This window comes from Corythoichthys intestinalis, chromosome 6 (genome assembly GCF_030265065.1).
Source record: "Corythoichthys intestinalis isolate RoL2023-P3 chromosome 6, ASM3026506v1, whole genome shotgun sequence".
NCBI classification, from domain to species: Eukaryota; Metazoa; Chordata; class Actinopteri; order Syngnathiformes; family Syngnathidae; genus Corythoichthys; species Corythoichthys intestinalis.
In genome coordinates, this window is record NC_080400.1 from 33,866,027 (window position 1) to 33,893,177 (window position 27,151).

Below are 27,151 nucleotides of genomic sequence, written 5' to 3' on the forward strand. Positions count from 1 at the left end.
GTCAGGCACAAACAGAAAAAAAGAATGCATCCTAATATGTGACTGACATAATAGACTGGTTTGTTAATTATCACTAAAACAACATGGCATTTAAAGGACTCTTTTGGAATAATAACATTGTTTGATGTTTTGGCAAAACAACGACACACAAAAAAAGAAACAAACAGAATTAAATGTAACCCAAAAGCATCTGGTTTATGTTAGGGAAACTATAACAGCACATGCAGCGCTGCTGGAAATCAAAGCCAAAGAAAAGCAATCTCGATCATCTTCATAAATAAATCACGATCATCGTTTAATGTGATGCATGTGGTTTCACATGGTCTACAAGCAATGTTCATTGGTCATGAAGCCATCAAAAACCTTTCAAGACATTGAATTAAAACAAAATCAAGATTCAAAGCCATGGCTGCAAGCTTTTCAAATTGAGATTTCTTGCTCCATCAAGAATACACATCATCATCACATGAGAGGCTAAACACTACGTACAATCCCACTATTTAAATTTAATATCTTTGTCAAATATAGTTTTGTTTTCTTTCTGAAGATATAATCGTACAAATCTGCTAAAGTTACCTCCACAAATGAGCTTGTTTGGTTTTTATTAGCAGCGTTGTGCAAAAGCTAAATTGATTTTTCAAAAACTTTTATGAAAGGTGGGGCGTGCCTAAGGCCTCATTAATTATAGTTTGAGCTTTGCAGAGGAAAAGGGAGAGTTGCATCGTGAAGCTATGAAATCCTTCAAATATGAATTTGTGTTGTACAACTTGGAAGAAACTCATTTTGGGCTACAGTAACAATGTAAAAAGTATGACAAATTTTTGACAAATTGTGACTTTGATGTCTTAATACAGGGGTGCTCATTGTTTTTTGCTCCAAGATCTACTTTTCAAGGAGACGACCTCCTGCGATCTACCTTAACAGTTGGGTTGTTAAAAAACATATATACATATATAAAATCAACATCATATGTTGCTCACACAACATAATTAACTATGTACATTTAATTAAAATAAATACATAAATAAATTACCGTTGACATCGACATAATCGGCACCCCTGTCTTAATATTAAAACTAAATTCCCATAAAACTATGACTTATGACATATAAAATTGCTATTTTTTCTAACATTATAATTTATGTCTTGTAAATGTAGGACTAGACTTGTTTTTTTGTTTTTTTTATTACTATGTTTTTGTGAAAATTACAAACAAATCATAGCATCGACAGGGACCAAGCAAATTATTTAATCTCATTGTTATCATTTACTCTATACATTTTTGGTAAAATTTTGAAACAATTTTAAACTTTTGTCGTGTAAACCTTTTTTTTTCCTCTGGAAATTACATAACCATTCTTGTGAAAATATATTTTTTTTCCACTATATATCCTCCTGACTACCAGCAGTTCAAATTTGTCCTCTGTACAGGACATCTATAAACCTAAATATCTCTGACCCACTGCATCCAATTGAATTCCTTTCGTGCTCTATAGAGGACATTCAGAGCTTTCCAATGAGACCAAATGTGTAGGGGTGGGGTTTTGTTAACCTTTACTTTACCATGGAAGAAAATGGCTTCCGTCAATGCAAGCACGTTATATGGGAAGAGGAAAAGTAAGTGTTTAATACTTTTTATCAAACACATTTCGTCTTGAAATGCTGTTGGCGTTTTGTTTATAAGACACTTAAGAACACACTTAAGTGTTGAGTTATTTTAAATGCATTTTAGCAGAGTATTCGAGTGTTTAAAAAATGTCCTCTATATCAGACATTTGAAGTTATTTCGTCCATTTTGCTCTTGCCCAAATGACAAGAAAGGTCATTCTCAGAAGCAGAGAGAATTTACTGCGGATTGTTGAGGGAAACTCAGACATTGAGTTATCTAATGAAGGTGATCAAGAAATTACTATTTGAGGCAGAAATAGAGGAAGAAGAAAATTCAAGCAGGGCAGACCAGAAATCAGTTTTACAAATTGAGAAACTTCATCAAGCTTGTCAACGACCTTGATGTTTCAGATGAAGAAAAAACAAGTGATCTCATGTGGAGAATCAGGGCCCTCTTGACCAAAGTAAGGCAAGGACGTCTGAGTCTGCCAAGAACAGGAAAATTGTGACAAGCAAATGGTTCCTTTCACTGATCGATGCCCAGTGTGCCAGAATGTACCGGGCAAACCAAACCCAAGTAGACTGAAGGTAAATATTTGTCTTGGGTGCACCAACTGGTTTAGTTTTGGATTTTGTGGTCTAACAAGGAAAGACAACCTTCACAGTTACAGGAGGAAAGAGCATTGGGGAACAAGCTGTTCTTCAATTGACATAGTCTGTTCCCCAAGACACCCACCTGTTCTTTGACAGGTACTTTACAACAATCAGCTTCCTTGACACCCTGATGACAAAAGGACTGATGGCGACTGGATCCCTCATGAATAACAGGGTTCCAAAAGACTGCAACATCAGAGGGGATGAGCTCTTCAAAAAGAAAGAAAGAGGGTCACCAGAGATGGTTGTGAGACAAAGCACACCTGAACTTGCCGTCATAAAATGGTTGGACAACAAGCCAGTGGTCATGGTATCATCTGCTTTTGGGATTGAACCTCAGGACACACGCAGAAGATGGTCCATGAAATAGAAAAAAAAATTCCAAGTGTCAAGGCCACTGGCAATTGATGAGTACAACACCAACATGGATTGTGTGGACTTGGTCAATCGAATGTTGAGTTTTCACAGGATGGCCTCTCGCACTAGAAAATGGAGAGAGCGTGCCATTTTCCACTTTTTTGACCTGGCAATTGCCAACTCATGGCTTCAGTATAAGAGTGACTGCCAGTGTCTGGGGAAATAACACAGAAGTTCCTTGACTTCAAACTGCTCCTTGGAGAAGAATTAATTGCTCGAGCCCAAGCAGGACGTCCAGCAGGTGACAGTGAAGATGACTACACTCCCCCATGTCAAAAATGAAAACCACAGACAAATGCAACTCTGAGACACTATAGTGCTGTGCATCTTCCAGAGATGGTGGATGAAATACATGCATCATGGTGTCGCCGATCTGGCTTCAACAGTAAAACATACAGTCTGTTATGTGCTCCAAATGCAAGATTTTCCTTTGTGTTACCAAGAAAGGGAATTGCTTGTGAAGTATCCTACCAAATAAACGCAATAGAAGCAAAAATGAAACAAAAGAAAGGATATTTTGGAAAGTTATGTTTATGTTGAACCCTTAGTCAAGTTGACTTTTTGATATTTTCTGTTGGACTAACTTTTTGACAATTAAATTCTGTTTCCCCTGTATTGGGTTCCAATGTCCACAGTAGAGGACACATCAAAGCTTAAAAACAAAAGTAAAAATTTCAAAATTTCTTTTGCAGTATTCCAATTACTTCACATAGATTGGGGGATTTCAAAATAAATGTGATTGGACAACATTTTTTTCCCTGGTAGTCAGGAGGGTATGACGCTAACTCCTGGAATTACAATTTTGTTTCTTCACTGTACTGTCTAATAATTAGGGAATCTCATCAGGAGTTGACTGAGTGTTCTTCTCAATCTTTTTAAATTGAAACCCTTTTTTAATTTCATGCAACCAATTCCCCAAAAAAGATTTGATTTCCATCTTTTTTCCAAGGCAAAACACACATCTGTTCTTCGTTACCCCGAAATGGGTGCAATTTTCATAATAGCCCATTGTGAAAAAATTAGTGGAAGCAAACAAATGACTTGTTTTACAGTATTTGCAATTCTGACCTACATTTGAAATTTTTTCTCTTCCTTCATTCTTTTTTTTTTTTTTTTTTTTTTAACCAGTGCCACGTGTACACTCTGAGTTGTTCTGCCTGTGTTTGTTAGTGGTGTTAAACCACAATGCAATGCCTTTCCTAGATAACCCCGCCACCAATCTCCCCCTAGCTTTTTTCTTGTTTGTTTGTTCCAGCTTTTCTCCTTCCTTGTCATGGGAGTTTTGATTGAAACTGGAATATTCTTTCGAATGCACTTGACTCTCTCATCCTCAAGCCTGATTGATGTCACCAGCCTAGAACACACACCAAAATGCTAGTGTAGAGCATCTCGGCTACTTTCTCCTGTCACCTCCCTTGGCCAGTTGCCGAGGGTAAGAAGCTTGCAGAAGGGAGGGCGATTTACGGGGCGGGGCGGGGTTGGGGGCGGTGTGGACCGGGGTGAAGGGCGGATATCTTTTTCCCAAGCCTTTGGCTTGGTCTCTTGAGAAGTGCAAGTGTGTGCGTGGACATTGTGTGAGTGTTAGTGTGCATGTGAGCGAGTCATTTGAAGGGATTTTATGTTGTTTGTTGCCAGAGACACACTCCTTTGCAGCCCTCACTTCATTGCTCCCAGCACTTGAGCATTGACATGAACATTGCTAAATGGAAAAAAATAGGCCCAGTACTGACCTTTATTTTTTATTTTGGGGAGTTCTAATCCTGGTCCTAAATCCTTTAACATGTCCATTGCAATTTGAGGAGCTCTGTAACCAGAAAACACTATAGAATAGTATTTTTCAGCAACAGAAATTGAGTAGTTATAATACAAAATGAAATTTGTCTGAATTTTTATAAAAACAAATAACATCATTCAAACATTTTGTTGCCTGATGTTACACAGCAGCATAACAGAAGGATCAGATGATATTTTGCCCAGATTTTTTAAAATTGCTAAAATTATTATGATATTATAACCATAATTAAAATTCATTTTACAATCATAAAGTTGACTCCGTTTTCCTCCCTTATCCCAATAACATACGTGGTAGGTTGATTAAACACTCTAAATTGTCTGTGGGTATGAGTGTGTGCGTGAATGGTCGTATGTCTCAATGTGCCCTGCGATTGGCTGGCAACCAATTCAGGGTGTATCCCGCCTACGCCTACTTTCCCTCGCTCCTGCTGCAGCCGGTCGTCTTGGTTCATTTTGCCAGTCGCCCTCATCCCCAGCCAGGCAACTCCGACCGCAGCACCTGTCGCCCTCGTCTACAGCCCCGACTGGGTGGCATTCCACGTCGCACGTCTCGACCTCATGGCCGCAGCTGAGCAATCCAGTCCGCCTCTCTCGGTGTCCCCTTCTCCGGCCACGCTTGGGCGGTGCTGCACGACACGCTCCTCATCCTCCTGATCGTCGCATATGGTTGATGGGGCCGCGGGTGGCCCGGGGGACCATCCTGGATCCCTGGAGGGTGGCGATGGCCCCATTGCTGGGCTGCGGGAGGAAGGATGGGCTGCGCTGGCTCGCCCCCCCCCCCCCCCGGATGGGCTGGAGAAAAGTCGGGGCCCTGGGGTGGCACCCATGCAGCATCTCCATTCGTGTGCGGGACTATCAGATGTTAGATGGGACTCATGTATGACTAGGTGAAATAAGACACACTCAAGTAGGAAACCTCGGTGTCAGGATTAGCGAAGAGACAGCATAGAATAGGTTGCCAACGTACTCACACTCGCAAGGGATTTACACAAATACTGGGTTCTAGACCACATTGATGAGTCAGGTTCACTTCCACTTCACCCCTTCAAATCACTTATCTCTCAGACCCCTCCCCCCCACTTTCCTTGGTTATCAGGCCCCCCACATTGTGTCAACCGAAAATACAACTAGCTAACGATATCTCCAACATATTCATAGTTGGTCAGAGTAGGTGATTAATGTATTTCTTGTTGTTGTTTGTGCTTTTTCTGTCTTTCTCTCCCTCTTTTCCTTTGTTCCCCATAACCCCTTCTTGTTTCGCTGCTTTCTCCTAATAAATGTGGTATGTTGAATGATCACAATGGATCTATATCATACTCCTATGTGATACATTAAAACTGTTCAGATCAATCAGACACTCAGATCTCCATTCTCCATGTCAAGCCGCTGAACAGCACAGGTAAAAATAAGTAAATAAATAAATAGATAAATAAATAAATAAATAAATAAAAAGAAGTGCGTAGTCCCATGGAGCAGACATGTTTGCCTTGTGGTTTTATTTAAAGCAGCCGAAAAGCTTGATGTGCTGAAAACGTGTGAATACTTGATCAGATGCAATATTGTGACCAAATTCAATGCTGTTTGCTTATCCAAAAATAGCTGTATCGGATCGGGACAACACTAGTGAGAAAAAATTCTGAAAGTGAAATAAAACTAAATTAAAGTAAAGTACAAAACATTTCAAACATTCCTCACATGGTGATTTTTTTCCCTCTGTGAAATATAAATGGGGAGCTGTGAAAGTGACATGTTGATTGTATGAGAATGAGTGGAGAGCAGATGTTGGACGTAAGGGGACCATCTCATTTTTGGCAAAGAGCCTGATGTCACACACTGTGCTTCTTGACAGCCTGCAGCCATGCCACGGTCATGTTTACACTGACCCAGCCCCGTAATACAATCAAACTGACACTGCTGCTTCTATGTAAGAATTCCCACTCTGCATGTTTCCGTGTTGCCCCGTATTCCAACATGCGCAGTTCTGATGCTGCGTTCTCAAGACCATCCTGCGTTGGATTTAATGTAGGTGCAGATTCATTCATTAAATTCCCGCTAGGCACTCTGGTGAATATAACATTACAGCATCCCTCCATTCAGTAAGGCACTCATATACGTATATGGACAATCACACACGCACACACATTAACCCTTTTGCACCATTGTTGGTCCAATTAAACATGTCCTTCCATTTAGTCTACACAGCTGTGATATGGCACTCAGGGACCATTGGCCTGTGTTTTATTTGATGTGATTTGACAGCTGGACATTTAGAAGGGTGGGCAGGAGGGTGGGAGCTGCTGGTTTGGGAAAGTGCAGGGTAGTGGGTGAGGTTTCACATGGAAGTGAGTGGGCGGGATGGAGGTTGAGCAGAGTGGACAGATAAGAAGGAAAGTCAGAGGAACGGGATCAACGCTCGCAGTGGGAGAACAAGATTCGAGTGGGCTAGGAGGGGCGGGGGTGATGAATGTAGCATCACAGGGGAAGACTGGGGGGGCTTTGCAGGGCACGTCCACAAGGGTGCAGGCAGATTTTTTATTTCTTCAAGTAAACACGGGACCCGCGGGGTTCCAAGGGGGGTTATGGGAAAGGAGGAAACAGTGATGCTAATCAGGCCAGTGCACACTTCCCCCTTCAACAATAAAACAAAACAAGAGTCCAAACACGGAAAAGCCACAGACAACTGTGGAGGAATGTGCTGCATAGTTATTGTGCTTCCAGATTATCACTGGTCAGAGGTCACAGGTGTTCAGTCAGTTAATACACGTAACATGATGTAGACTTACTGTATTTGGCACATTACTGTACCTGGAGGGGTGCAATTGCTTGTACCCTCAATTATATGTTAGATCGTTACATTTTACAGCTTGGTAGCATACTTGTAGTACATATTGTGCAATGTTCCTTAGAGTATAATTATTAGTCCTAAGAGTACATGATCGTGAAGGACGCCAATGAATTTGTACTGAATTTACTGTATATGAAACATACTGAGGTGAAGTACATCATATATGCTGCAGAACCCACACTTAAGTATTTCAATTTATTGCATTACCATTTCACAATGATCTCATTATACTATATTCAACAGTTTTGGGATAGGGGTGGTTACGACATAATCCGCAAAGTTTGAATCAAGTCAACTGGTAGGTGAGAGCCATTAACAATAAGGTGTCTTGCTATTTCTGCACTAGGTTAAATTAAGATATGCTGGATTTTTTTTTAACACTTATCATCGGACTTGGCCACACAAGCCGCACAGCCTATGCATGTACATAGATAGAGACAGTGATCATAATAAATGTCTTAAAATACATGAATATCAGTATTAAAGTACAGAACACGGCTATTTTACAATTAAATTGATATAGACAGAGGAAATTAGTGAACGTCCTATTTAAAAAAAATAAAATAAATAATAATAATAATAATTATAATAACTTTCTCTACTTGTCATGGCAAATCACCTCAGAGCTGTCATAAAAGAATAAAACCTTGATAAAATAACGTTCAATAATAACAGAGTTCGTATAAAAGGGATCCAGGTGCACAAATTTGGGCAAACTTGTTGTTTTTTATTTGAATACCTTAGCACTAGTGATTGGAACACAAATTTTGTCTGGTAAGCTTCTCTTTCCTTGACCTACATACAACAATGAAGCCAATAATGAGAGTATTTAAGGTGGTAATTTGCAAGTGTTTCTCTACTTTGCATTTTTTCTGAAGCGTGGCATCATGAGAGCCTCAAAACAACACTTAAATCACCTGAAAACGAAGATTGTTCAACATTAAGGTTTAGAGAAAGGATACAAAAAGTTAGCTCAGGAATTGCAGCTGTCAGTTTTCACGTGGAGGAACATTGTGAGAAAGTAAAAGACCCCAAGCGCAGTTCCAGTTAAGGCCCGCAGTGGCAGGCCAAGAAAAACTACAGATAAGCAGAGGCAAAGGATGGTGAGAATAGTCACACTCAACCCACGGACCAGCTCAAAAAGAACTAAAACAAGAAGTTGCTATAGATGGTGTCATTGTGCATCGTTCAACTGCTTAGCAAACTTTGCATAAGAAGAACATGTATGGGAGTTTTTTTGTTTTTTTTTTTCAAGACAAAAAAACATATCTTACAGAAATGAAGGTGAAGGGTAATGTTATTTCATGAGAAACTGTAACTTTGGGTAAAGTATTTTTAACCCCAAAATACTGATGATGATTTTACAAGATGATAGTAATTATTTAATGATAATTAATGACAATAAGGCTGGCAACCAGTTCAGGGTTTACCCTGCCTACTGCCCGTAGTTAGCTGGGATAGGCTCCAGCACCTCCGCGACCCTCGTGAGGAAAAGCGGCTTGGAAAATGAATGAATGAATACAATATATGAGAATACATTTAAAAAAAAAAAAACATAAGTATACGTAACAGTTGTATCCTTACACTATTATAGAAGGATGATTCAACTATTTTACCCTCTTGTGCATTTTTGTCCTTTCTGGTATGGGCTCAATAATCCTTCAAATTAAGACATGTTTGTTGTGTTAATTTTGGTGGAAGTTCAAAATGGAGACATTTCATTAAGAAGTCTAATAATGACTTTAATGCAGAGATAAATCAGCATATTGACAATTGGTAAATTTGCACAAAAAAAGTGTACTGGTCGTGTAGTCAGGTTCAGAGGTCAACATTTGAATTTAGTATTTTAGAGAGCACTTTCATCCAAAGCAATAGCCAAATGTCAACAGTTCAAACTTCCTATTCCTTGAGTTCTGCGTGTTAGTTTTCTACAAAGTACACGTTTCTCAGTTCCTCATGATAAGACAATGACTAATTTAACACTGCAAAAGAAACATGCAGTACAAAAAGACTTGCTGACGATGACTGTTATGATCATATTTGGCAAGGTAGTTCCCCAGTAACTCCCTATTATTAAATACAGTATATGACCTTATAGATCTTTCCCATAAAGTGATACTGTGGCACCATCAATCGGCTGATAGAGCTGCCACTGAGCTACTGGATAGCATTCACAAAGATCCTACTGTTTTTGTGTTTCACTGTTCTGCACCCTGCGTGGATGCGTGCCCTTTAAACATCTGGGCCTGAGAATGAGTGACTGATTGATTAGGTGTTCAATGTTCTACACATAAATTTTGGTTTGACCAATGCCATTTTTTTCACATTTCATACTTGATCTTCTTTTGTTTTGTGTTATGATTTATTTCCTGTTACTTTGATTTACTCAGCTTTTACCTTTCAACTGTGTGCTTTTGTCTCCTTTATGGTAAATGGAGAGTACTTACAGTATATAGCGCTTTATCTACATTGTTACAATGCCCAAAGCGCTTTACATTAGCACACATTTACCCTTTCACGCACACATTCACACACCAATTGTGCTGCAGCCATGCAAGGCACTGCCAACCCATTGGGGTTCAGTGCCTTGCCCAAGGGCACTTCGACAGTGGGCAGTCATAGCCCGGAATCAAACCGCTGACCCTTCGGTCCCAGGACAACTCAAGCTACCAACTGCGCCAGGGCCGCCCTTATTTGTATCTCTTGTAAATTGGGTTGTAAATTGTCCTTTAGGTGTCTTAAAAGGCGCTTTATAATAAAATGTCTTATTGTGATTATTATTTGATGGGCATGAATACAGTTGAAAATATGCAATAAGGCATTGTTACCCAAAATAAACAATCCAAGTAAGCAGCTGTGATTCTTCTCAGTTTGAGGTGAATTAACGCACTTTTAAGTAAAGCCTAGATTAGCTTAAAATAATATTATGGAATAAATTAAAATGATGTCAGAGAGTTTTAATTTGAAAAGTAGACAATTTATGGGAAAAAAAAAAAAAAACTGTTCGTGACATGAATTTGACAAGATATTGTAAATAAGGTGTTTTATGAGATTAGAATCAGACTGCTCCAAGAAAAAGTCATAATTTAATGAGGTCAAAGTAGAGATTTTCTATGAAACAAACATTGAGAGTGTGAGAATAAAAGTTTGTATTTTGAGACATTATAAGAACACCTGAGGAGCGTGCTTGCCCTTCACAGGCTAACTCTTACCGGCAACAATAAGTCTGCAATTAATTAATGAGCCGTCAGACAAAAAAAAAATAATAATAATAAAATCGGGATCTGAGGATACAAATCCAAAATATACTAAGAAAACTTTACTCTCATCACTCAACAAATAAAAATATAGTAAATGATAAAAATGATAGTTATTATATAGTTGCCCTCCTTCAAGAAGAAGAACAAAGCAACTGAGCCCTCCCTTGTAGCAGTCTTAAAAAATGTAATGTAATGCTACTGTAAGACAAAGTAATTATTTTACATGGAAAAAACAATCTCACAAATTGAATTAAGTGGAATATTTATGAAAATGTGGGGATGAAATCATAATTCTGCGAGGAAAATTATCAAATTGAGCTTTTGTCGATCTGGTTTAGTATTTTTGAGCAATTAAGTGTTTTGAAAAAAAAAATTAACCTCATAATCAGAACACTTTTTTGTACGATGGCAATTAAAAGAAATGTACATTAAAATGTAGTTTTGGGTAGTGTGATGTTATAAGAAAAGAATTAAAAACAATCCAAAAAAAAAAAAAAAACTGGAGTTGCTCTCTCCCTCTTGTCTACTCCTTCCAATGTGCAACCATCATTCATTCAATGTGAACCAAATTAGAGCTGCTCCAGCAGAGCTTTATCTGAGAGCATGTCTGTAACATTATGGGCTTGGTGGAAAGAGAGGGAGGGCAAGACAGAGAGAGGGAGGTCTGGGAGGCAAAAAGACTCAGAGGGGGGTGGGGATAATTGAATTATCTGCACAATGGAGTGATGGGGGGCACGTGGTGCCGCTAATGGAGGAAGAGATGTCCTTTTTAGCGAAGCTAATTGATCAGAAAAGCCTTTATTCAGGGGGGCTCTTCTACTTTCCCAGTGCACTTATACTGCACACACGCAACCTGAGCAGACTGTGGAATGCTGAGGCACAAGGGAAAAAGGCACACAAGTGCATTAAACACCACTGGAAAGTCACACACGCCCATTCAAATAAACCCACTTTAACTTTTGCTGTGAATCAGTCAGCTAAGCCTTAGATCTCAGCAGGAGGGGGCATCAAGCCTGTGGCACCTTCAGACAGCATGGACCAGTGTTAGAGCTGCCACAGTGCCACTAGACAGCAGCCACAAAGATCCTACTGTTTTACTGTTACACTGTCTGAGCCCTGCATGTGTGTGCGTGTGTCTATTACCCATCTGTGTCTGTGTTGGGATGCCTGAGAAAGAGTGACTGATTGATTGCATGCTAAATGACTATTCACACAGAGCGAACATTGTCAAGCATGTTCTACACATTGATTTTATTTGGTAGGAGCGATGGTTTCACATTTGATACTTCTGAATGCAGACAAAAATATTCATCGAGCACCTCTACTCGAAAAAAACAACCCAAATCAGGCAGACAGGACTCTTCTGACTCTGACAGGAAAACATTCAGTTGGCAGGTGTATGCATTGCCCAAATTGAATAACATTTCAGTAAAATCTAGGAGGGGAAAAAAGCACAGGTGCTCTATTTGAAGATTATAGACGTACTGGAGAAACAGATGTGGCAGAGAAACTGCTGCATCAGCTAGATGTGCTGTGCTGCAACGTCAGTCAACTGTCAAAAAATGTGGCTACTGCCTTAAACATTAAGACACGATAACTCATTGCCTCTTTGAGGTTATTTTTAATGTACAGCAATTTACAATCCCTTTGTCAAAGCAGGAAATGACACTTTATCATCTCACAATGGTTGTTTTCCAACCTCGTGTAGTGTGATGTTTGACATTGTTGCCACAGCTGACAATGACCCTGAATGTCTGAAGTTGATCAGATTTCATGAATATGTGTGAACATACTGAAAAACAACTAAAAAAAAATAGGCAGGGCATTATTGTCAAAATGAGTAAAGATTGCCAAACCCTTAATTGCAGTCTTTATCTTACACTACTGTTCTTAATAAATGTGACTAACGGGTGAAGAAAACAACAAGAAAATGACAGCACTTTGTGTCTTCATTTAATTGTCACAACATTAAAACAGTCTTGCTTAATAACCCAGTTTGGGTGTGTAGTCAACCGATTTAATCAGTCCTGAATGGCACCGCTTGGTCAAAACAAGGCATAAAGAGACACTAAAGTAATTTTCCAATATTTTGAAGTGTTTCATGCACAATATAGGACAAAATGGGTGTGTGTCCTGTTTGAAGTGGTACTTGTGTGTTTTTTTTAATTTGACTGTAATTGCTTTCGCAAGTAAATTTGTTTTGCAAAAGTTAGGTTTTCAAATTTGTGTCTTATTATACATGTACCTGCCCTCGTCTTTCTTCCTCCACGCCCACAAATATTGGGAGTGCTGAGCACTGAGTAAAGATGTCTGAAGGTGTCCGCTTCCTAATTCTTACTTGAGGCATTCCATGTATACAGTGTAATGCAGTATTCAAATGTACACATATGCATTTGCTGTGGTTTAGTACAATGCTTTTGTCACACGACCAGTTCCTGTCTTTGTCACATTTTTCCCCGTGACCTCCATCTCTGCCACTATAAGCCGCACTTCTGCTGAAGAGCTGAAAAAGGACCAACTAAAATAGCATGAAAATGACATTCTTGACACTTTCACTGCAAATTATTGTGCAAACCTAGTAAAATGGCAAACAATGTTATATAAAATAACAATAATAGTTAAAAAATCACATTAGTGCCACTTTAATATGACATAAGAGTAAGGTGACACACTGCAACGCCACCATTAAATTTGCAAAGAAAATAAATCTTACTTTGAATTCTTTGTTGTGTTGTTGACATTGGGTTCTTTATTGTAATACCTGTGGTATATCTCATCCTTTATTTCATGTCATCCGATCATGAGACCATTTAAAAATCTACCGATGGCAATGCAACCATGCAGTGGTGGATGCTGGTCTTTCAATGAGGGAAAGCTCGAAAGTGTGTCCGCCTGTGAGTGCTTTGTGATGGAGGGGCTCAGCGGCACCCGCTGCTCAGTAGGGACAGAAAGTGCAGAGCGATAGTAGTCAGTCTCCTCCAAGCAGCTAAAAAAAAGGAATAGAAGCTTGATTTTTCACTCATCGTTTTAAAAAGACAAGGCGTCTCTAGGATGATTAGGAAAGTCTCCAGTTCAACTCAGAACAACAGAATGATGCTACCATGGACATTTACACCACAATATCGCCGATTTGCTCATTTTGCTGTCAATTAAAAAGTGATTCCGCCTCAGACAGATCATCTAATCATCATACATAAAGTTTGAAGTCTAGGCCGGTCAAGCCCTGCCAATAGACCCCAAGAGATGCAGAGCTTCCGATGGGTGGGATAAACCCAGCCTTTAGCCAATGAATAGTCTCGTTTAGCTTTAGTGGAACAATGTACTTTAAATTCTGGAGACTTTGCACTGTTTAAAGGACTGTGAAGCTGCGCGAATGATTGAAACGCAAGCTGCATCATAACCAGTAATAAGCTAATTCTGAACAAAAGTTGAGCGCGTTGTAGTGCATATTTAGTCAATGACATGTACAAACAACAATATACATTTGAACACTTATTTTTTAAATTCTTTTTAACACCATGCGGTCTGAGAGCAGTCGCCACTGGTACCATGCATGAAAAAGGGAATCAAAACTTGTTCATTTTGAAACACTTCATTTTTTTCATCACATTAAACTGACCGAAAACCAACACGTTCTGTGATGCAATAACCTTTCAGTTCTATATTATGTTGTCGCTGTTATAAATGTATGCTGCTGTAGAGACAAATAAAGCAAGGCGGGTTTTGGGTTGCATTAACCAATTTAATAGTGAGGACCACTATAAAAACACTAATTGACATCCCAAGGCACAAAAGGACATGAGATGTCCTTTTAAAACAGATACGAGGGAGTTCATTGATAGAAACAAAGATTTACACTCAAAAAGACTGACTACGATGAGGTAGGAGGAACTGTGTCTCCCCCTCAACCCCCCCGCTCCCTATCCATTCTCCTCCACTTCACCCCCTTGGTGAGGCAGCGCCCCACACCACAGAACCCATCCAACAGCACTCTTCCCAAACAAGGCTCCTATCAGGACAGTGAAACCTGACCCAGGCCAGCTAATGGAACCGGTGAAGTAGCACTGGTTTGAAAATCCATACATGATCAATATTCTCGGCTCCTTAGTCTCCATCCACACCATTCCATTTAGAAAAGCACACATGCATTGCTTGTAGTGTCCTATTGGTAGTCATCAGCCTTCAGAAAAAATGTACCAAAGGGTTGTTTACATATTGGGTGGATTTAAAGATGTTTTTATTACGGGAAAAACTGGGAATATGTTCTTACTATACCATCTCATGTTTCTAGAGACAAATTTTTGCACAAAGCATAGAAGGGAATTGTTTATTCTTTAAACTTTCAGTTGCCAAAGGTCTCTCCAAATCCTAGTGGTTTACTCAGAGCAGATTGTTTATCTTATTTATTTATTTATTTGTGTATTTATTTATTTATTTATTCATTTATTTGGTGGAGAAAGAGGCTTTAATTCGATAATCAGGAAGGCATGCATGTTTGAATTTTTCATTTTTGTAGATAAGAGAGAGGGGGCGAGGGCGAGTTTAAAAAAACTTGAGAAATGACTCTACAATCGTTGTCTTGTGCAAATGGATTTTGATCGATTATTCATGGTGGAGGAGGCCATACTTCGATTCGTATAAATCTTAGTATGACTAATCTCTTTGGAAAAACTTGCAGCAGTCACATTTTCTGTTTCTGCTGTTTCTGCCAGTAGTGTATACTTGTCACATATTTTAAAATGTCCTCAGTTTTCCTCATAAGAACAACCAACTGTATCAAAGTACTGTATTTCATTTCTTCCCATTTGTTAGCTGAGCTGAAAATGTTTTTCTCATTTACTGCTACAACGTTAAAAGGAAGTAATCAGTGTTTATGAGGGTTCAAGACTTCTGATGAAGACAGGGGCCACTTTTTTAAATCACCATTTTCAAACATATATACATTTTGGATGTCCCGATCGCATATTTTTGCACTCGAGTCAGCGTTACCTGATTTTGAGAATCCGCCTATACCGAGTCCCGATCCGATACCTAAAAAAACAGTGTTGTTAAAAAAAAGTTTTAAGCGTATAACTGTCGCACCATGGCTTCTTCATAATGTAAATTATTTTTAACAAGAATAAGGTAGAAACATGCTTGTCTTTTTTAAATACTTCATTGAGTGAGTCCATTCAAATCCACTCACGCTTTGACGCTCACGCTGCTGAAAACAGCCTCTCACTTACACAATGAGTAGCTGCAGCACACTACCTCTAGGGGGCACTTTACATGGCGACTCTGCGACACGAAGACGCAATGACTGAGTAGCAGAAATGCCTCGCGTGCATATGGTGTCGGCGAAGACGAAAAATTCTGAATCCTGCCTCCAAAGTGGAAGAATTCGATTGCGGGGGCTTGAGGGGGGCATATCAAAAGCTCCTGCCGCGCGGGACCCGCGCCGATAATGTCAGCACTCGTACACATCACATTGGGCGTGCACAGCAGTGCTATTAAATATTAAAAACAGCTAATGGCGGAACGTCGGCTTTAATTTACTGTTTTAATAATATTTTTAAATTTAAATATGTTGAATGTTTCCATCTTTGTGCCTTTTCGAACAAAAGAAAATGCCATTTCTTGGAGTGGGCGGGCATGTTGTCTTCCAGGCTGAGGAGGTCAAAGAGCATCATTCGCTGTCGCCTTGTAAATCAGCACTGCCCCGTAGGGCCTGGCATGAATATTACATCATTTTCATGCGGAATTGCGACATTGTTCGAATGGAGACGGAACCATATAAATGCAAATTTGAAATTTTTCGTCTTCTCGTAGAGTCATCATGTAAACTGCCCCTAGTGTTTAACAAGCTAAATGATGATTGACACATCTATGCCTTTGATGTTAGAGCCAGCTCTCTCAGACAGACACGCCTTATGTCAAGTAGGCAACAATATTCTCTATGCCGTTATTTCACTGTGTAAAGACATGCAGTTTTCATTGTCAGCAGCATCGACTCTACCATGAATGTCGATCTCTAGCTGTAGCGATGACGTGCTATATTTTAGCTTAACTTTTTAAAAGAACAATAACGCAGAAAAATGCTTGTCTTTATCAAATGTTTCATTGAGCGAGTCTACTCAAATCCTCTCACGCTTTAATGCTCATGCTGCTGAGAACAGCCTCTCACTTACACAATGAGTTACCACAGCACACTACCGCTGGTGTTTAACAAGCTAAACGATGATATACACATGTGCGCCTTTGATGATAGTGCTACCAAACTTCTCTGGCAAGATCAAAGTTACACCCCTGTCAATCATCGTTAACTTTGACAAAGTAATTGAAAATGTTATATGTACTGTACTGTGAAAGAAGTAATGATACAGATAACGTCATCTTTAGCCAGTCATTGTCTGAAAATGAATTTTTCGGTGCTCAAAATGTTTGATTAAGTACAGTATTCAAAATTATCCTTTTAAATTCAAGCTAGAGAAAATTTTATATCTCTTATGATAATTTGTATATTGGTCAGTACTGCATACAAACATACTTTTTCTGTTTTCCCCCAATTTTTTTAGTATAACTAATTCTAAGGTATAACAAATTATTTCGTTTTTTTTCCGATAAGAGAAAGATTTATACTTCAGAGTTGAAAAATCTTGGTAGGCTGTGTACAAAATTCATTCATTCATTCATTCATTCATTCATTCATTCATTCATTTTCCACACCCCGATGGTCGCGGAGGTGCTGGAGCCTATCCCAAAATGTGATTTAATAATTTTTTTGCGTACCACGCATTTAGATTTGATTTATGCTGTGTTGTCTTTATAGAGTACATAACCACATTTGAATGTGATGCATGCAGAATTGTAGGCTTTCTACCAACAGGTTTAGGAAAAAAGAAAATGTTTTGACTAATTATAAAACCTGTTTTATGGTAATCTAACCTTAGCGACAAGACTCACCATGCTTTTATGATTATAATGATTTTGAACTAAAACATGGACCAATTTGGAATATGTCAATAAAAAGGATCTATATAAACGTTACTGTTAAGATTACCCAAGAATTTCAGTGCTTTCTTGTAATGGAAAGCTACTTAACACTTCACACAGCAGGACTGCTGTTTTCCCTATGAAAGATCTGTATCATCACTTTCGGGAACGTGTAAACTTGTGTGTAATGACGTTTTTAATGGTTTGGGGGACTGTACTCACGCAAAGCGTGTGCGTGAATGAATGTTTGTGTGCGTGTGTGTCATACAAGTGCGTGTGTGCTTGTGTGGTGCGCTCGTAATTGAATTGTGAATCAACTGGCACGCCATTGCACCCTCCTCTTTGTTTTACCCTTCCAATCTCGAATCAACGCCGCTAAGCACCGCCCATTTCAGCTGTCGTCGCTCTGTCAATGCAACGCCCCTCGCCAGGGTTGGGGCGGAAGGAGTGAGTGTGTGCGTGAGTGTGTGAGAAAGAACGAGGAAAAAAGGAGTGTGGACAGGCTGTGTGCCGGGAGAGGCATAGTCAGAAAGAAAGTAGAGTTCGGTAGTGACAGAAATCAGATTTTTAGTTGAGTTTTAGAGACTTAAAAAAAGGTTAAAGTCAAAGGGACCGGAGCGCGCCAGCCTCCCTTCTCAATATTGAGTGATCGGAGTGCCTCGATTGAAAGCGGCTCTAATGATCATGACGGCAGCTGTCGATATGAAGCCAACGTTGACAATCATAAAGGCTGAGAAAATGGACGGTGAGTTGAGCTGTTAAAGTCTTTTTGTGTTGATGGTCTATGTTTTTAGCCACGCGGCTGCTGTCGGTACATCATTTATTAGTTTCGCGCTCAAGTACATGACGTTCATATTTCAGCGTCACGGTTGCTCAATGTGGGACTACGCTTGAGAAAAATGCAATCACGCCAGCGTCTTTGACGGTGATGCAATCAAAAGTAGCCTGCGTGGAATGAATCATGCTGTGACAAGAATGCAACAGTGGGAAAAGTTAGCACGTACATTTGTACACAAGTACGAATTGACTTAAGTATCCTCAGTCGCCAACTTGCTTTTACTTTTAGTGTGTGTTTCGCTCTCGCTTTGATCCCAATCTATCTCCATGTTTATCTCCCAATTTAACACTCATCCTTGACCCCGCCAAGGCTGCTGTCAGCATGGGAGGCTCGACCATCTCCTCCATCACCTACTCCCTGGTCCAGCCCCCCCCCCCCCCCCTTCCTCCTCCTCCTCCTCCTCCTCCTCCTTTAAGTAGCCCCCTTCATCTCTTCACTGTTTGGCTTTTTGAGGCAGGCTGAGGTGATGAATCTGCACTGTTGAGGTTGCCTCTCTGCTGACCCTGCTTGCTTGGAACTCTTGGCTTACTCCAGGGGCAATCCAGGGCTCATCAAGGGGGAGACCACAACTGTTGTCAGCTGAGTCTTGAGCTTTGTGGGTTTTAATCGTTTTCCGTGTGTGTGTATGTGTTTATTTTTAGATGTTTAGATTTTTTTGCACTTAGCTGTGGTTTTTAACCCAACATGTCTGCAGTTTAGGTGCATTTCCTAAAAGCAGCGTTTTGTTGGTGTGCATCATGGAAAGTTGCGCCCTACTTAATAAGTTAACTGTGATCTTATTGTCGGTTCCTGCACAGTGCATTGAAACACACAGATGCATCTTCCTAAATTACCTGGCAGATGATGATGACGTTAAAACAGTACAGTGCAAATTGCAAACCCAATTCATGTTTTCTCAATACGTGACTGAATGCATCCTCTTGTGCACATATAGCATTTAAAATCAAAATGAAAATAAAATAAAACAGCAAAAACATAATGGATTGATCAAGACAAACAGCTGCCTTGTCAAATCCTTGTCAGTTGAGTTTATAACTTAAGACATTCACATTTTCGATGGCCAAATGGGCATGTTCTTTGGAGACCTGGTTTTCCACAACACCTGCAAACACATGCTATATATAGCCATTAGAGATCGACCGATATGAGTTTTTCAGGACCGATACCGATTGTTAGTTTGTAGAGGGGCCGATAACAGATTTTTAGAGTAGATATTCACTTGAAGTAAAAGTAAAAATTGACGTAAAAATGTTTAATAATGAAAACACTGAACTTTTCTGAAATGCATAAAGAATGTTTATTGATTCACACAAGGAGAAAATAATAGCTCCAGAGGTGCCTGAATTTCCTAGGCTCAGAAACATCTCTTATAAAGTTAAATAAAGTTATAAAGTTAAAAAGGTTAAATAAATACCTCTCTGAAAAATGTTCACATAAAATATACAACCAGAAATAACAAATATATAACCCAGTTTTAAATGGATTTTTTGATATCGGCCAGGATATATGTCAAATTTCCAAATATCGGTGCCGATAATCGGTCAATCTCTAAAAGCCATAGCGCTAAGCTAAATAATTAGCTAATAACGTAAATGGTTTGTCGGCCACTATGCTGTAATATATTTTAATTTTTTTATGTGGCAAGTATTATAGTTCAGTTTAGCCATGTTTGCTGAGCACTAGGAGAGGTAACTCAAAACTTCCAGGGTTCAGGTTGTGTCCAATGACGGCCAACATTCCACTCAACAGTTTTTACTTCTCGTCAATGTTCATGTAATCAATTTCTTGCGACGCACAATTACAAGCGTGGAGGTCTAATACAGCACAGATTTTGAAATGGTTTACAGTGACCTCTGAGTACAAACATTATCCATACTGACAGTCTTATTATATTTTAGCCAATTGAATCCTACACGAGTATAAGAAAAAAAATTGTATATTTGTAATTATAAAAACTCCTTTTCTATTAGAGATGTGACCGAAAATTTGCCGCTGGAAACTATTGGCTGAAAATGGGTAAAATTATATCAGGTAAAATGTTTTGAAGACTGAGGTTTACCTCCGAGTAGTGTAAAGAATAGTGATCTTGTGATGACGTACTCAAAACTCGGCGAGAAGCAACACACTGGCTGATGCTGTCTTGCAAACACTCCTGGCTCACAGCCAACATGTCCGTGGTTTGGAAGTATTTTGAAGTATCAAAGAAATATGTTCGGATAGCAGCCTTTAAAATGTGTTCTGCTTAAGTGTCTCGAGGGGGCACAACGCCGAGGATTTTTTCCACGTCAGGTTTCATCAGCCACTTATCTTTCAAACACTATGACGAGTATAAGAAACTCTCTGAAACATAAAAAAAAAAAAAACTCGCTCCCATCATACTAACTCCATCTGTGGCGGTTGTGCTTCGGTTTCGGGCAAGTGTTTGCAATATCTGGTTTAGGCCAAGATTTTTGCTTTTGGTACATCCCTAATTTTTATTGTTGTCTGCCTGCTTGTAGGATCAGTGTATATTTTGTGTGTGTGCAAAACATGTAACTGAGGCTGTCTGAAAGTTTATAACAAAAAAAATGCTAATTTGGCAAAATTGCAGGGAAGTCATGGTTCTTGCTTGCTAGCACTGTCCATACACTTGCCCTTCATAATAATATTACCCTTTTCAAAATTAAAACACATTTTGCATTGTGTCTTCATAAATCCTTAATGGGCCAATCAAACACTGTGGATAGATATGGCTCGCAGGCCATATATTCCTGATTTCAGCCTACGATGTTAATTGAGTTGAAAACTTGCTTGATGTCTTTAGTGGACCGCGGTTTCAAGAGGTCTCATACAAATCGTACACTAGGTAATTCAGATTGAGAAATTCCTATGCAGTCATAACATACTGTTAGGTTAGGATGTTTGGGTTGTGTTAAAAGGGAACACTTGGGATCTCTTCATTTTCTTTACTCCAACGTAATATTTGAAATAGTTGGCAATCATTTGCTGTGTTTGTCAGTTGCATTTTCTTGCTCTTTAGGTTAGACTTTACGGTCGGGGTTTAGCGACGAACAGGAATGTTCCTCATGATAATTCGTCATGCATGGTGGGATAGAGGAGAGGGAGTTGAGACTGTAAACTTTTATCTGATCAAAACACTGTTGTAAATGGCATGCCTGCAGAATAGTCTTGATAGCCCTCATAAGACGTCCGTTTCTTCATTCGTGACGCACTAACATAAAACCAGGAGGTTGTACCCTCTTTGGTAGGGACCGTAGAGATTCGCCAGAATAAGGTGTTGCACAAGACTCAAACTTTCTTTGGTGTCAGCACTTTTTACAATGTGCTGCCTGTGTAATATAAGCAAATGTTAGATTGTGCTCACGGGTGCCTGGAATTTTTTCTTCAGTTAATCGTCAATGAATTTAGACGATGCAAATAGGCCCATCATTTTAATTTTGTTTTTATTAGCTCATATTTTCATTAAAACATATGTATATTAGTCACGGAATCAAAGCCTTTCCAGTCATTTAAAGGCATTTGCATTATTGGAAAAATACTTTCTGAACTGAATGTTGCAGTCATTCATAACCTTGAGATGTTAGTACCTGTTTTGCCCTATTATAACTTCTTCTCAACAAATGCTAGAATACACAATATTCTAATTTCCTGACTGTCTCAGGAAATTAGAATATTGTGTATTCTAATTTCCTGAGACAGTCCTGTATATATACACAGGACTGTCTCAAAAAATTAGAATATTGTGTATTCTAATTTTCTGAGACAGTCCAGTATATATTTTTAAGTGCATTCATACAATTTGCAAATGTGTTTACTAGAGGCGTGCAATTTCCGATTCTTAGATTATTCGCAATTCGGCCATGGAAGATTCGAGAACGATTCACAAACATCCAAATCCCAATTATTGAAATATGTCAAGTAAAGCAGAACTAAAACACAGTCAGCGTGGTCTTCGGGATGCAATGAGGAAAGGACCGAGAGTAAACATCATGCTTGTTAGTACCCGGGTAATGACAGTGCTCAACTCACGGCTCTGGCTCAATTCATGCTGCTATAATACCTGACTGCTGTCGACAGCCGCTATAAACTACGTCCAAGTACTGTTAGGGGTAGATATCACATGTATAAAGAACTATATGCGAAATGACAGACTCGGCGGCGTTAGCAGCACATGTATAGAAAACTAGATGCAACATGAACAGACTTGCCAGCGTTAATAAATGGCCGCCATCTTAAAGCAGTAGACTTCCCTGGAAGATTGTTGTAAATGAACCTTCAAAGCGAACCTAATTAACTTTTTATCTAAAATACTCCTAAATGGGCAAAATCTTGACTTAAATCTATCATTAAAACAGTCTTAAAACTTTCACATGTCGAAAGTAGACAAAAGGAAAGTTATAGAATAACGGAAACAATTTTAACAACTTTAACGGTTGGTTCACAACATTAAATTAATTGAATGTAGTTTAAAGCTGCTGATACAGAATGGGGACTTGAGTATTTTATTTACTGTTTTGAACTGTTAACTTGATACTGAAATAGTCGTTTATTTAAGCCTGAGAGGATTTTTGTACAATTTTTGTAACTAATATACGATACATTAAATCCAGATAATTGCTGGGGGTGGGGGTCCGTCAATAATTGATTTATAATTGAATCGTAGCCCAAAGATTCCCACCTGTAGGGTTGACCCACCTTTCTTTAAAATGTAGCGGTACTGTTGTGTGACATCAAGTTGACATTTCCTTCATTGCTTTATTATCCAGCCTGGCATCATTATAAATGTGTAATAATTAAACTGAGTATGTCATATCTTAAAGTTCCCAAGCAACTCCAAGCCTTAATCATTGCTTATAAAACTAACTCATAAAGCAAGGCGTGTTACGCCAACATTCTGCTAAACAGCAAGCATATGGTTTGAGGCAGATGAAGGCGTTGCGTGGGTTGAAAGAGCCGTAGACGGTGCAAGGTGTGGCCAACTAACAGTTTTGAGCGTTTATCAAAGCCTAAAAAGTTCAGATGAGATGTCTCTCTAGACAACCTCTATTTACTTTCACGTTACACAAATGAAGCATGAGCATGAAGAGAAAATACTGTATGTACCTTGACACATGAAATAAAACTAGCTTTTCTATTTTATTTCCAGTGGTTTACACACTCACCCACTCAATTGGCTTTTCCCCTTCTAAGTGTCCTTCTAAGTCCTTCAATTTTACATTTCATCACTATCATGTAGGTTGTAGTCAGCAGAGGTGGGTAAAGTAACCAAACATTTTCCTCAAATCAGAGTCGCGTTTCTTCAAAATAATATTCCTCAAGTAAAAGTATTCATCCGAAAAATGTACTCAAGTACATGTAAAAAAGTATGTGGTAAAAAAACACTCAAGTAATGAGTAACTTTGTGAGTTATGCTTTCAGTGTGATTTTTTTTTTTTTTTAAACAGTTGGTATATTTTTTCTCAGCGCATCATCTATATCAGGGGTGAGCAAGCTATTCCTCAAAGGGCCGCTGTGGGTCCGGGTTTCTGTTCCAACCCATCAAGAGGAAACCTTTTCACCAATCTGGTGTCTTGCAAGTGCAATCTGTTGATCGCAGTCAGGTGCTTTTTGTTTCAGCAGAAACCTCATTGGTTAAACTGTCTGTGCTGGATCAGTTGGAACAAAGACCAGGCTACGGCCCTTGAGGACCGGTTTGCCCACCCCTGATCTATATGAACTGTTATCATTATTATACTGGGTTATAACCTAATACATGACCATATTAGCTCCAAAAAAATGAACAAAAATCAAACTAGAAAACTTAAACAATACTCATCCAAAGAGCAAGCGTGCCCTCTCGTGAAGAAAAAACTTTTCCTTCCATTAATTGAAATGCAGTCTATCGGAGTCAAATAAACCGCTGCCAAATAAAAACTGGAAAAACGTTCAAACAAATCCGCGCTTGCGAGTAATGTTGACTGTATCAAATAGTACAATTTTTACGCCGCTTTAAAGACACCACGTGATTGAACAGGCCAGCGTGATCATATGATTTACGACTGAAAACCTGCATCTGGTTATGTGACTGTATCTGTTACGTCATGTGATTATAGTTGCGATTACGGTTGGTTTCTCATCAGGGAAACTGGTAGAGCCACTGTCGGCATCTCAAAAATAAAGTTGAAATAAAGAATAAAGAGGAAAAATGTAACAGCTCTAGTGTAGCCCTAAGTAGTAAGTAAGTAAGAGTAGCGTTTCGTCCTCACAAATCTACTCGAGGAAAAGTACAAAGTAGAGATGACCCGATCCGATCATGTGATCGAAAATCGTGCCGATCGTGCCATTTTTTAAGGAGATCAGAATCGGGTGAAAAGGATCAGATTTGGGTTTTTAATTAAAAATATATATTTATTTCGCTGCAACATGCTCGCACAGCATCTAACTCACCCTGCTGCTTTTCTTGGTCACCAAGTAGATGCTTTTTAATGTTAACGATGAGTGACCCCTTTGAAGCTTTGATCTTGCCACAGAAGGTTGGGAGTGCCAAATTTATGAGCACGTTGAGCTTGTTAAACACAAGCAGGAGTGTGAGGCTTTCTCAGCAGCGTGAGTGGATTTGAGTGGACTCACTCAATGAAACATTTCATACAGACAAACATTTTTTCAATTGTTCTTGTTTAAAAATAATTCAGTGGGACAGTAACAATTTTAAAGTGACATTTGTTTTTTTTTTTCCCGAACATCACTTTTTTTTCGAGATTGGATCAGGACTCGGTACCGGCAGATTCTCAAAATCAGGTGACTTGGGTGCAAAAATATGCAATCGGGACATCCTTAGTAAAAAGTATGACGTGGTAAAGCTACTCTCAAAAGTAATTTTTTCTCAAAAACTTACTCAAGTAAATGTAACGGAGTAAATGTAACATCACGTGTTACTATCCACCTCTGGTAGTCAGCACTTTGTCTCACATAGAATTCCTTGTTTTTAACCCTTGTCTCACGAAACTTGACATCAGCTGTACCTCAGCACCCCAACAGAACCGGTAGCTTTTGCCCAACACAGATGACAATCAGTTGCAAGAAAAAGTATGTGAACCTTTTGGGATTTACATGGATTTCTGCTTACGTTAGTCATAAAATATGTTCTGATCTTCATCTAAGTCACATCACTCGACAAATACCCTCTTCTTAACCTTGCTCACAATAAAAACCTGAAAGATCACAATTGTATTCGACATAATATGTAAACAGTCAAAATGCAGGGTAGACAAAGTACAGTATGTGAAAACCTAAGCTGATTCTACAAAAGCTAATTGGAGCCAGGAATCAGCCAACTTTGGGTTTAATCAATGTGATTAGACAGGATGTGTTGATTGAAGCTGCCCTATAAAACACTCAAAAGTTGTGAATTTGCTGTTCTCTAGAGGCATTGCCTGCTGTGAACTATGTAGGAAAATCTTCGATTAAGTAGATCAGAGCGTATTTTGTGACCAATTTAAGCAGAAATCCTGTACTTCATATATTTATTTACTGGTGTATATACTTTTTCTTGCAGCTGTATACTGACCAAGCTATCTGAAAAAAATATCAAATTAGTTTTACTTATTGTCAAATCTCGATTTTTTTTTTAAATCTTGACTTTTTAATTTGTTCTTCTGAATTATTAGTTTTAAATATTTTGCAATGCTCTTGAAAGCACTTTTCAAGATCAATATTTGAAACTACAGATCCTAAATCATTAACTTATTCGGTCAATGATGAATAAAATAAATGAAATAAATAAAAACTGAAACATACAGATTACAGAATAATAAATAAATACATTCAAAAACACAATGAATGCATAAAAATAATAACAGTGGATCTCGAATGCATAAAAATAATAACAGTGGATCTCAAATTAGTGTCTTGACAGTTCGTGTGACTATTCATTGTTTTTGGAGTCCTTGAGCAAGATACTGAACCCCACGTTGCTCCTGGTGCTGCGTCACCAGTAGTTGGATGGCGAGATAGTGTAAAGCGCTTTGAGCGCCTTGAATGGTGGAAAAGCGTTATATAACACCATTTACCAAATACCATGTTACTGGTAGCACGTGGATTGTATATATTAGTATTAATGAAACAGGTTTTTGATCATAAAGAATTATAAAGTGTATTTCAATGCACAGTTTAAATACTGTAATTGTCTATGTGTGCAGAAGCAAACAGTACCTGATAAAGAAAAATGTGTTGTATAGGTGGCACTGTCTGGTTTAGTTATTTTAGTACGCCTGGTTTAGGTCGGTATTACGAAGTAGGACGAAAATATTCTTCCCAGAGCCAAGAAGGTCAGTAAATGGAAAGTTTTATTTATTTATTCTAAGACAGTGTTGACATTAATAAAGATGACAATCATGTGGGTCAAGAGTTAAGCCCTCACTTAAAAAGGTTAAAGACATGGCAATTTCATTTTGCTGATGTAGCTAATATCTAGAGATGTCCCGATCCGATCAAGTGATCGGAAATCGGGCCAATCTCGCCAATTTTTCAGAGGATCGGAATTGGGTGAAAAGGATCAGGTTTGATTTTTAATTCAAAAAAATTGTTTGTTTCTCTGCATCATGCTCGCACAGCCTCTCAATCTTCCTCCAGCTGCTTTACTAGTTTACTAAGCAGCTGCTTGTTAAAGGTAACAGTGAGTGACAGCTTTGAAGCTTTGATCTTGCCAGAGAAGCTTGGGAGCGCTACCTTGAAATGTGCCGAAACTATGAGCTGATTGAGCTTGTTAAACACTAGCGGAAGTGT

At 38.9% G+C, this 27,151-nt stretch overlaps 1 protein-coding gene across 2 annotated transcripts in view; it reads left to right on the plus strand.

The window, feature by feature from the left end:
• ets1 (v-ets avian erythroblastosis virus E26 oncogene homolog 1) overlaps positions 1 to 27,151 on the plus strand; it is a 67,508-nt gene that overhangs the window by 4,100 nt on the left and 36,257 nt on the right. Inside the window, exon 1 of one of the 2 annotated variants that reach the window (XM_057839382.1) lies at positions 17,980 to 18,295. The exons of the other annotated variant lie outside the window; for it this stretch is intronic. Within the exon in view, the coding sequence (XP_057695365.1) occupies positions 18,229 to 18,295 (67 nt within the window). The 5' untranslated portion in view covers positions 17,980 to 18,228. Of the gene's footprint in view, positions 1 to 17,979; positions 18,296 to 27,151 lie in introns of those variants that run through there. 2 annotated transcript variants of the gene reach the window in all.